This window comes from Hibiscus syriacus, unplaced genomic scaffold (genome assembly GCF_006381635.1).
Source record: "Hibiscus syriacus cultivar Baekdansim isolate YM2019G1 unplaced genomic scaffold, ASM638163v2 tig00110831_pilon, whole genome shotgun sequence".
In the NCBI taxonomy this organism is placed as follows: Eukaryota; Viridiplantae; Streptophyta; class Magnoliopsida; order Malvales; family Malvaceae; genus Hibiscus; species Hibiscus syriacus.
In genome coordinates, this window is record NW_024062882.1 from 4,248,258 (window position 1) to 4,260,433 (window position 12,176).

General features: G+C 39.1%; 1 protein-coding gene and 1 pseudogene across 1 annotated transcript; one reads left to right on the top strand and one right to left on the bottom strand.

The window, feature by feature from the left end:
* Window positions 1-1,167: 1,167 nt before the first annotated feature.
* Window positions 1,168-10,403, top strand: LOC120142668 (annotated as a pseudogene).
* Window positions 10,404-11,190: 787 nt separating this feature from the next.
* On the bottom strand, window positions 11,191-11,952 carry LOC120142681 (vacuolar iron transporter homolog 2-like). The gene has a single exon (XM_039157206.1). The coding sequence runs from the start codon at window positions 11,912-11,914 to the stop codon at window positions 11,288-11,290; it is 627 nt and encodes a 208-aa protein (XP_039013137.1). The 5' UTR covers window positions 11,915-11,952; the 3' UTR covers window positions 11,191-11,287.
* Window positions 11,953-12,176: the final 224 nt, after the last annotated feature.

Here is a 12,176-nt window from a genome sequence, read left to right on the forward strand (position 1 = left end):
TGACAAATTCTAATAATATATATATATTTTTATTGAAATTCGTCATGCCCTCGTAAAGAGTTCTAACTCACTGTAACAAGTGTTGTAGTTCCCAAAATAAAATATGTGGTGTTGTATTGGGCTAAATAATTAGCCCGCGTACAATATTGGGTCAATTTTCCGCTTTTTTAACCTAAAATCAAATGTTAATGGTTAAAATATAACATAAAAAAAGAAAACGGGACAAAATAATTATCCTATCAAATGTTGGAAGTCTTGTTGCCCTAAAATGAAAGTTGAGGATCAAATGCTTCAAAAAAATAAGGAACAAAATAATTACTTTTATAAACGTTAGGGGTTAATTTCGGTGCTATATTGAGAGAGAAAAAAACTAAAGAACAGAACGAAGCCGATATATCATCCCAAAATCTCTCACATGAGTTACGATATCATATTAAAGCTATATTATTTGTCATTTCTATTACTTCAAAATCTTCCATCAAATATTTTCAAATACTAATATAAATTATACTTTTAAAACTATAACTCACTAAAAAATATACATTCATGGATTTTCCCACCAAAAAACAATATTTTTCACACACTATTTAATCATCGATGCATCTTAACCTACGTTCCCATCACGTTGTAAAAAAACAAAAAACACAACAAGCTTTCAACATATTTTCATGGTGAAACAAAGCTTGTAGCAGGTCAAACATGATCGCCAAGGTGATTTTTGTCGTCGGTTTCTTGATTTCTTTGCAATATTTTCCGTCGATTCCGGTTTGGGTTTTGGCGCAACCCGTCTTCGCTTGCGACGCCATGAAAGATCTAAAGGTCATGCATTACGGCTTTTGTAATGTGTCATCTGGGCGGGATGTGAGGGTGGCCGACTCGGGATACCACGGTACTAGTGGTTTTCCGAGTCTCTTCACGGGGTATCGTACATCGGTCCCGGAACCAAATTTAAAAACCTAGTTCCAGGAGCCACGAGCTTTCCTCAGGTCATATTAATCGTGGCTTCCTTCAACGTTACCCTCTTCACGGGGTAGCCGATTTGCTGCTCAGCAAGGGGTCTCTAAATGGAATATATAATGTAGCCGATTATATATATATAATGATGGACCGTAATTTAAATATTTTCTTTTTATTATATATATCTAATTCATTTTTGTACCCATTTGTAGGTGGTATCCACGGAAGCTCGTGCAATGTACAACGTTGGATTAGCAGGGCTAACATTTTGGTCACCAAACGTCAATATATTTCGAGACCCACGGTGGGGAAGCGGCCAAGAGACACCGGGAGAGGACCCCTTGCTGAGCAGCAAATCGAGTCAGGTTATGTCCGAGGTTTACAACGAGCTGATGGTTATGCCGATCCGTCTCGACTCAAGGTCGCTGCATGCTACAAGCACTACACTGCTTATGATTTGGATAACTTGAAAGGGATTGATCGTTACCATTTCGATGTCGTGGTAATATCTAAAGTTCGAAGTTCTCATTTGCATTTCGGATTCGTTGGAGGATCGGTTTATCTGTTCGATATCATACATAGGATTAATATGAACTCGATCCGGTCTGATCTATGTACATCTCTATGGTTGGGTAACACAACAAGATATGGACCATACGTTTCAACCGTCATTCAAGAGCTGTGTCGTCGACGGGAATGTGGCGAGTGTTATGTGTTCTTACAATCAGGTTAACGGTAAGCCACCTTGTGTAGACCCCGATATTTTGGCCGGGGTTATTCGAGGCCAATGGATGTTAAATGGATACATAGTTTCCGATTGCGACTCGGTTGAGGTGTTCTTCAAGGATCAGTACTATACCAAGAGAGAGGAAGCAGCTGTTGCCGAAGCGATCTCGGCAGGTCAGTGTGTTTGCTTATAAAAACACTCAAAATTGATCACTAATTGCTAAATGTTTTGATGTTTTGTAGGGTTGGATATCAACCGCGGATCGTTCCTCGGCCACCACACCGCGGCCACAATGAAAGCAGGGCTTTTGAAAGAATCGTCCATTGATAAAGCCGTCTCGAACAATTTCGATACTTTGATGAGACTCGGCTTCTTCGATGGCTATCCTCGGAAGCAACCTTATGGAAAGCTCGGCCCGAAAGATGTGTGTACTCCGAAGCATCAAGAGCTGGCTCTTGAGGCTGTGAGACAAGGGATCATGTTGCTCAAGAACAGAGCCGGATCGTTGCCTCTGTTCCCCACGGCAATCAAGACCTTGGCAGTAATTGGACCCAATGCCAATGTTACAAAAACCATGATCGGAAACTACGAAGGTAATCCGACATAGTATTCGAGATAAATATTATCTGAACTCTTCATTTTCATTAAAATTTCTCCGTTCGGTATCCGGATTCAACCCATATTATCACCGGAAAACTTTGCAGGCGTTCCATGCAAATACACAAGACCATTGCAGGGCCTAACAGCTTCAGTGGCAATAAAATATTGTTGGTAATGCTTAATCCCACATAGTATTGGAAACACTATTGGGAATGGTATTTAAGGCTTAGCTTTCCCACTTCCTTGTTGAGTGATAGAGAACAAGGGGGACTCTCACGCACCGCCGCCGCCGTCCGGCTCGGCTCGGCTCGGCTCGGCTCGTGGTCGTGGTCGTGGTCGTGGTAATACGTGTCTTCGACATGTCCGCGCGGATACTATCTTTTTAGAGAAAATTCTTGAAGAATTTCTCTTTGAAAGAAACAAATGGAAAAATGTGAAAGATTTCAACTGATATTTATAGGCTGCTGAGGACTGTTAATTTCAAATGATAACAGCTGGTTTATGAGAGTTATCAGAAATTAAACAGCTTTTCCTAAATTAAATCAAAAACGTTAAGATGTATCTGGACTGATTTCCAGCTTTGTACAGAGGAGACAAGTTGTTAATATCAGGAGTTACTTGATTTAATTCCATGGGTTACATGATATAATTTCGGGAGTTATAACAGCTGAACAATGATGCAATGAACCTGGACTATTTTTGAGTCAGGTTCATCTAGACGTTTCAGCTGTTACAAAAGAAGAGATTTAATTCTGAAATTTTATGGATGATTTTAACCCTATTTCTAGCCTATAAATAGAGGGTTATATTCAGCTTCTCAACTCACTCTCAACATTCACAATTCACTCTCAAAGTGTTTTATGCAATTATTTTTTCTGTGCTTTCCGATAAGAAGAGCAATACCACCGGCAGTCCACTCCGATTTTGGGTGTACAGAATTCGGAGCGACCGTGTTAACCTCGGGGGACGGTCTGCCTACTACAGCGATTACACACATCGGGGCGAATTCGTTTCTAAGGAAGTGGTTTTTGCCACGACACGGTTTACGAATTTGTTCTCTTTAATTACTGTTTATATTTCCAGTCAGTGCTAACGGTGTAGTTTTGCAGTTCATATATCCAACAATTTAGAAACGAATTCCATATACTGCAATCATGACAACACCTTTGAGCAAACTAATCCCCGATCTTTCCAAGCTCGATGCACTTGATGGAAAGAACTATAGAAGGTGGTCCCAAAGAATCCTGATATTCTTCGAGAAGCTTGATCTTGACTACGTGTTGATCAAGCCACCACCTACCATGCCGCCAACCCCAGCTACCGGTAATGATGCGGATGTGGTCCTCAATGATGATGCCTTAGCAACTGCCGCCGCCGCTCTCGCTATCTACGAGAAATACGAGAGAAAGACAACAAGACGATGCGAGGACATCTGCTCAGCCACATGTCAAATAAACTATTTGATATGTTCCTTAGAGAAAGGAGTGTCAAGGCAATATGGGACACTCTCGACAAAAAGTATGGTGCGGACGATGCAGGCATCAAGAAGTATGTTGTTAGCGAATGGCTCAAATTCCAGATGACAGACGACAAGCCAATAATGGATCAAGTCCATGACTATGAGAACTTAGTCGCTGACATCATTGCTGAAGGGATGCAAATGTGTGAGGTGCTGCAAGCCAATGTACTCATTGAGAAGCTGCCCAAGTCCTGATCCGACTACCACAACTCTCTTAAGCATAAGAATAAAGACATTTCCCTTGAAGAACTTGTGGGCCATATGAAGATTGAATAAGCCAACCGTTTAAAAGATAAGCTTACTAATTCTATGAGTAATTTATCTTTTAAAGCTAACTTGGTTGAGTCTAAATTTAATAAGATCATGAAACGTGGGAATCAAGATAAGAAGACGAAACCACAGAAGGCTACCAACTTCAAGAAGTCAGGAAAGGCCAAACCGGAAAGAAAGACGTTCAAGTGTTATGTATGCGATTTACCCGGCCACAAAGCTTACCAATGCCAACACCGCTCAGACCACCAGAATGAAAACAAGCCACAGATGCACGTTGTAGAAGAAGATGATGAGATCATTACTAAGGTGGTCTCAGAAGTTAATCTAGTGGAGAACAGTTCAGAATGGGTAGTTGACACTGGCGCTTCGAAGCATTTCAGCGCAAGGAAGGAGTTTTTCACCGAGTTCTAGGATGGGAACACTGGTGAACGTGTGTACATGGGGAACTCTAGCAGTTCTGAAGTGCTAGGCAAAGGCAAGGTTTTACTCAAGCTGACTTCTGGTAAAACTCTGGCTTTAAATAATGTTCTGTATGTACTTGCCTTGCGTAGAAATTTGATAAGTGGTGGGCTTCTGAATAAGGAAGGCATTAAGTTAGTTTTTGAGGCAGATAAACTTGTACTTTCCTGAAATGGTGATTATGTGGGGAAAGGGTTTTTAAGCAATGGTTTATTTGTCATAAAAACTCAATTTAATGAAAATAAAGCTACCACTTCTGCTTATATTGTTGAATCCATTGATATGTGGCATGCTAGATTAGGACATGTGAATATTCATGCTTTAAAGAAATTAATGAATATGAATGTTCTGCCTAAACTAGACACAACTAGCTTTAAAAAATGTGAGATTTGTGTAGAAGCTAAGCATATTAGACCTCACTTTAAGACTGTTTCTAATAGAAAGACTGAACTGTTAGAACTCATTCATACTGATCTAGCAGATTTTAGAAACACTGAAAGTAAATGAGGAAAACACTACTACATAACTTTTGTAGATGATTATTCAAGATATACAAAAGTTTATCTCCTAAGAACTAAAGATGAAGCTGAAAACTTCTTTCTTATTTATAAGGCAGAAGTAGAAAATCAGGTAGATAGGAGAATTAAACGGGTTAGATCTGATAGAGGTGGTGAATATGAATCTAATTTCTTAAAAGATATTTGTGAAAAGAATGGCATAATTCATGAAACTTCAGCCCCCTATTTTCCTCAACAGAATAGTATAGCCGAAAGGAAAATAGAACTTTAAAAGAGATGATGAATTCTTTACTAATAAGTTCAGGGTTATCTGATAACATGTGGGGGGAAGCCATTCTATCGGCAACTCATATCTTGAACCAAGTTCCTCATAATAAATTAGATTATACCCCATATGAATTGTGGAAAGGATACGCTCCTAATTTACAATACCTGAAAGTGTGGGGGTGTCTGGCCAAAGTGGGTTTGCCAGACTTTAAGAAGTCCACCATCGGACCTAAAACTGTTGATGCAGTGTTTATAGGGTATGCTACGAATAGTGCTGCATACAGATTCATGCTTTTACAAGATTATTCTATTTGTGAGTCAAGGGATGTTGTTTTCTTTGAAAATAATTTTCCTTTAAAGGAACTGAGAATGAATATTGAAACACAAATAGAATATATTTCATCCACTTCTTCTAGTAATCCTGCTAGGTCTTCTGAACAAATTGATTTCGAGCCTAGAAGAAGTAAAAGGCAAAGAGTTGAAACCTCTTTTGGACCAGACTTTATTACTTCCTTTATTTCTGAGATAAATGATTTAGACTCCATTTCAGATCCTATAACTCAAATTTTTCTGTTAGATGAGGATCCTAAAACTTTTGAAGAAGCTATAAGATCTATCGATTCTAGTTTTTGGAAAAGCGCTGTTAGTGATGAACTAGAATCGATAATGTCTAATCATATTTGGGAATTAGTTGACTTGCCTAAGGGATTCAAACCAATCTCCAACAAATGGGTCTTCCGGAAGAAACTAAGGCCAGATGGTTCGATTCAGCGGTACAAGGCAAGGTTAGTCATCAAAGGGTTCACTCAAAGGTTTGGTTTAGACTACTTTGATACATATTCTCCCGTTACAAAAATCTCAACAATTCATGCATTATTTGCACTAGCCTCTATTCATAAGTTGCAGGTACATCAAATGGATGTTAAGACTGCTTTCTTGAATGGAGATCTAGATGAGGAGATTTACATGGAGCAGCCACTAGGTTTTGAAGCACCTGGTATGGAAGGCAAAGTCTGTAGACTCAAAAAGTCACTCTATCGACTTAAGAAGGCTCCTAAACAGTGGTATGAGAAATTTCATAAAACTATTCTTAGTTTTGGTTTTGTTGTGAATGGTTCGGATGCTTGTGCGTATTCGAAGATGTTTGACACTGAATGTGTTATCATATGTCTTTATGTTGATGACATGTTGATTTTCAGTTCTAACATTGAGTCTATTAACAAAGTTAAAAATTTCTTGTCCACTAAGTTTGAGATGACAGATTTGGGAGAAGTAGATGTAATCTTAGGAGTCAAAGTTACCAAAACTGAGAAGGGATTTTCTTTATGTCAAGCACATTATATAAAGAAAGAGCTAAAGAAATTTGACAGTTTTGATGTTGTCCCTGTTCGAACTCCTTATGACCCTAGCATACATCTAGTTAAGAATAAAGGAAGTAGTGTTTCCCAAACTGAATATGCTAAGTTAATCGAAAGCTTAATGTTCTTAATGAACTATACTCAGTCTGATATTGCTTATGCTGTGAGTAGACTGAGTAAATATACTCATAATCCGAGTGGTGAGCACTGGATTGCTCTTAAACGCTTACTGAAGTATCTTAAGGGTACTTTGGATTGGAAACTTGAGTTTGTTGCCTTTCCTGCGGTACTGGAAGGATATTGTGATTCCAACTGGGTTTCTGATAATGATGAGGTAAGCTCTACGAGCGGGTATGTTTTTACTTTGGGTGGAGTAGCAATCTCGTGGAAATCATCAAAGCAGACTTGTATTGCTCGTTCTACTATGGAGTCAGAGTTTATAGCTATTGACCTAGCTGGGCAAGAAGCCGAGTGGCTCAGAAGATTGTTAGCAGATATTCCATTGTGGGGAAGACCGACTCCTCCAGTTTCATTATTGTGTGATTCACAAGCTGCGATATGTGTGGCTAAGAACCAAGCTTACAATGGTAAGAGAAGACACATTCGCATAAGACATGAATCTGTTAGACACTTCATAAAGAATGGAGTGCTCTCTTTAGAGTATGTGAAGTCGGAAAGGAACCTAGCAGATCCACTTACCAAAGGGTTAAGTCGGAAGCTGGTCCTAGATTCATCGAGGGGGATGGGTCTAAAGCCCATTTGTTGAGGAATTCATGGTGGATACCCAACTTAGTTATCTAAGTTCCATGTGGTCAAACGAAACCATGGAAAGACTCATAGTGCATATTCCTACTGCCTATCCCTATGACGAATAATGTGCATGCCCAAGATGAGCTTAAGTGCTCTTAATAAATTCATAGCCCAGGCTTTGGGTGGTCTTAGTGAGAAAGACTTGATGAATTTACTGATTTTGGCTGAATATCTATTCTTAATAAGTTCATAACCCAGAGTGAGTGGGTAGGAAATGATGAACTTACCGACAGAAAGGTTGAGTTTGTTAAACTCTTAATAAATTCAAATCCAAGTATTTGGATGGTTCTAGTGAGAAGGACTTATTGAATTTACTGATAAATGAGGTTGAATATTTATTCTTAATGATTTCTTAGCCCAGAGTTTGGGTGGTTCATTTATAATGAACTTGAAGAAAGTCACCATACCCTTTGTGAGGTTGAGCTATTATAAAAGCTCTTAATTATTTCATATCCCTTTTTAAAGGGTGGTTTATGTTGAGATAAACTTGATGAAATAACCTAAGTAAGTGAGAAGGGTTAGCCGCCTTCTATGAAATATGTTGGGTCATTTTTCTAGCACACTTACTAGAATCTTGAGGTAAGATGGCCAAATATATACTTTGTATATATATATATCTTACACATCGAGGACTCAGGTGGATGAAGGGGTTAGTTGTGTGTTATGAGTTTACCCTGATCTTAGAAAGTTCCAGACTAGTTGCACTTTTCTAAGAGAAGGATTGCTCATCACCACTATGTACTAGTTCCAGATACGTTCACTAGTGCTTAAGCAACTAATCTCGCTATTGCTCTTCTGGAAAGTTTGTTTTCGAGTTTCAGAAGATTTCTTTCGCATTAGTGGGGGAATGTTGGTAATGATCAATCCCACATAATATTGGAAACACTTTTGGGAATAGTATTTAAGGCTTGGCTTTCCCACTTCCTTGTTGAGTGATAGAGAACAAAGGGGACTCTCGCGCACCGCCGCCGCCGTCCGTCCGTCTCGGCTCGGCTCGGCTAGGCATGGCTAGGCTCGGCTCGTGGTCGTGGTCGTGGTCGTGGTAATACGTGTCTTCGACACGTCCGCGCGGATACTATTTTTTTAGAGAAAATTCTTGAGGAATTTCTCTTTGAAAGAAACAAATGGAAAAAATGTGAAAGATTTCAACTGATATTTATAGGCTGATGAGGACTGTTAATTTCAAATGATAACAGTTGATTTATGAGAGTTATCAGAAATTAAACAGCTTTTCCTAAATTAAATAAAAAACGTTAAGATGTATCTGGACTGATTTCCAGCTTTGTACAGAGGAGACAAGCTATTAATATCAGGAGTTACAGGAGTTATTTGATTTAATTCCATGGGTTACAAGATATAATTTTGGGAGTTATAACAGCTGAACAATGATGCAATGAACCTGGACTATTTTTGAGTCGGGTTCATCTAGACGTTTCAGCTGTTACAAAAGAAGAGATTTAATCCTGAAATTTTATGGATGATTTTAACCCTATTTTTAGCCTATAAATAGAGGGTTATATTCAGCTTCTCAACTCACTCTCAACATTCACAATTCACTCTCAAAGTGTTTTATGCAATTATTCTTTCTGTGTTTTCCGATAAGAAGAGCAATACCACCGGCAGTCCACTCCGATTTCGGGTGTACGGAATTCGGAGCGACCGTGTTAACTCGGGGGACGGTCCGCCTACTGCAGCGATTACACACACATCGGGGCGAATTCGTTTCTAAGGCAGTGGTTTTTGCCACGACACGGTTTACGAATTTGTTCTTTTTAATTACTGTTTATATTTCCAGTCAGTGCTAACGGTGTAGTTTTGCAGTTCATATATCCAACAAATATCTGTCGGGCTGCTCCGACGTGGTATGTGCCAATGCACAAGTAAACGCAGCAAAGAAAATAACTGCCTCGTTCAAAGCCACAGTACTCGTGATGGGTATCGACCAATCTCTCGAAAGAGAATGCCTCGATCGGGTCGACCTTCTTTTGTCCGGACAGCAACCACTTCTTATAAATGAAGTTGCAAAGGTTACCAAGGGACAATGTTATTCTTGTAATAATGTCTGGTGGAGGCCTTGATGTTTTGTTTGCCAAAAACAAGAAGAAGATTTCAAGCACCCTTTGGGTTGGTTACCCTGGTGAAGCCGGTGGAGCTGACATCGCCGATGTGATTTTCGGGTATTATAATTCGAGTAAGTATTCGTGTTCGATATATAATCAAATATAAATCTATATTTTATTCTATACTCAAACCCGAGACCGAGTAACGTACGCTTTTCTTGAGCATTGCTATTAGGCGGAAGGCTGCCAATGACATGGTACCCACAATCATATCTTCAAAACATTCCAAAGACAAACATGTACAAGAGACCAGACCCTTCCAAAGGGTACCCTAGAAGAACCTACAGATTCTACACTGGGAAAATAGTCTACACATTTGGTGATGCGTTAAGTTACTCTAAATTCATCCACAAACTAGTCAAGTACCTCAAGTACAATTGTTCCCCTTGGACGAAGATGACACCTGTCACCACTCATCGGACTGAAATTCCATCGAGACCGTCAAACGACATTGTGAAAACTCGGCGTTCGACGTACATTTGAGGGTTCGGAACATGGGGAGATACGATGGGAGCCACACTGTCTTGTTGTTCGCCACTCCACCGTCGGTGCACAACTCGCCCCGGAAACATCTGGTGGGGTTCGAGAAAGTATCGTTGAGTGGGAGATCGGAGACGTCGGTGAGATTCAAAGTGGATGTTTGCAAAGATTTGAGTGTGGTTGATGAGCTTGGGAGCAGAAAGGTTGCATTGGGACAGTATGTGTTGCATGTGGGGAACTTGAAACACACATTAAGTTTGAGGATTTGAAAACCCATCCTTTGAATTTCTTTTATTTTCTTTCCCTAATATCAATTTTGAGGATTTGAGTGTGGGGGAACGATATTGTTTTGGTGTGGGTATATTAATACTCAAAATAATATCAATTTTTAGAATTTTATAACCCTTCAATTTGTGTATTGATTTTTTAAATAAATTTTAAAACGATTTAATTTTAAGCATTAAACTTTCTAACCTTTGTTTATGGTTAATCATTATCTGTTATCATTCGCTATTCGTTGTAAGATTGATATTAATATGTTCATCTTTCACATATCTTTCTTCTCCTCAAATTGATTTATCACAAAACTCATTCAAAATCAATGAAAATTCATCTAAAGATTCGGCGTACTAATACTTCGATCTCCTTTGATGGTCGTCTGATGAAATTAATTTTAAGGTATGTTGTTTGTCTTCTCGAAACAATACTACTTATCATTCGGATTTTTGAATAAACACTCAAACCTCTCAAATTTAAGAAAACTTTCAAATCTCTAAAAGAGTGGATTTTTTTTATTTAATTTCATGAATTTTAAAGAAGTTTTTAGTAGATAGCAACAAGATGAGTTCATCGGTATTTATGCCGAAGAATAACGGTGGTTAAAAATAATTGAAAAATTTTAATTTTAATAAAGATGATGATATAGAATATAAAAAAAAATTAATTTCTATTTTAGTATCACATTATCATATCATTCTACGATTAATAGATTAACACTCCAATAATATAATTACATGCACAACAGAAGTTTTGTCTACAAAGTATAATTTTTAGTTACACGTCACAGGGATGAAGCCGGGAAAGAGTTAAATTATAATTTATAGTTTTACAAATTTTCAGGGATTGGAAGTTAATTATACCATTAAGGTCTAAAACCACCTAACTAATCCTCTGGCTTCCATCGTTATTGATAAAGCAAATCAATTTTGCATCCCATGATCGGATCCAATGAGCTTTGTGAGCCCGAAAGTAGCGCCCATGGCCATCCATCCACCGACAACCACCCTGGCGGCGGATTTCGCCACCGGAGTTCCTCCAAGCAAAGCACCCACCACTCCAAACACCAACAAAGCCACGGTGGCCACCACAACCACCACCGCAATCCTCACCTTGTTCTGCCTTATAAAAGCAGCAGCCAATAGCGGAATCACCGCACCGACGGCGAAGGCCAAAGCTGACGCCGCCGCAGCTTGTACAGGATTCGGTAGTTTCTCATCATCATTTCCACTCTCGGACGTACCCTTTCGCTTCTCTCTTCTCATCTGAGCTACCTCAACATCCCTTTGGGTGCATACAGATACATACTCTCCGATCGCCATGCTACAAGCACCGGCGACCAAACCTGCAAAACCGAAAACGATCAAAGATTTGATGTCTACTTTAACCGACGCGACGCCCATCATTAGCGAAGCGACTGAAACCAACCCATCGTTGGCTCCCAAAACGGCGGCTCGAAGCCATTGTCCTCTAAGAGAGTAATCGAATCCATTGACATCAGTGACTTGAATCCGGGTTTCATTAGGTTGAAGAGCTTGTGGTGCATCCATGGCGAACGAAGACGATAATATACAAATAAAAGTAATAATCTTTGAGACGAAGTAGGCTTGTGGAGGACACATGCCTTTGATCTGCAGATTTTATACACAAAAATATGCAGCGGTGATGATGAATACGATGGCCAATAGCTCATAGATAACAGTGTGGAAGTCACACGTTTTAGTAATTAATGTATTATATTTCCGTCGGTTTTATGTTCATTTCTTAAATATAAACAGGACTTATGATTTTTAATTATATAAAAATTATTAA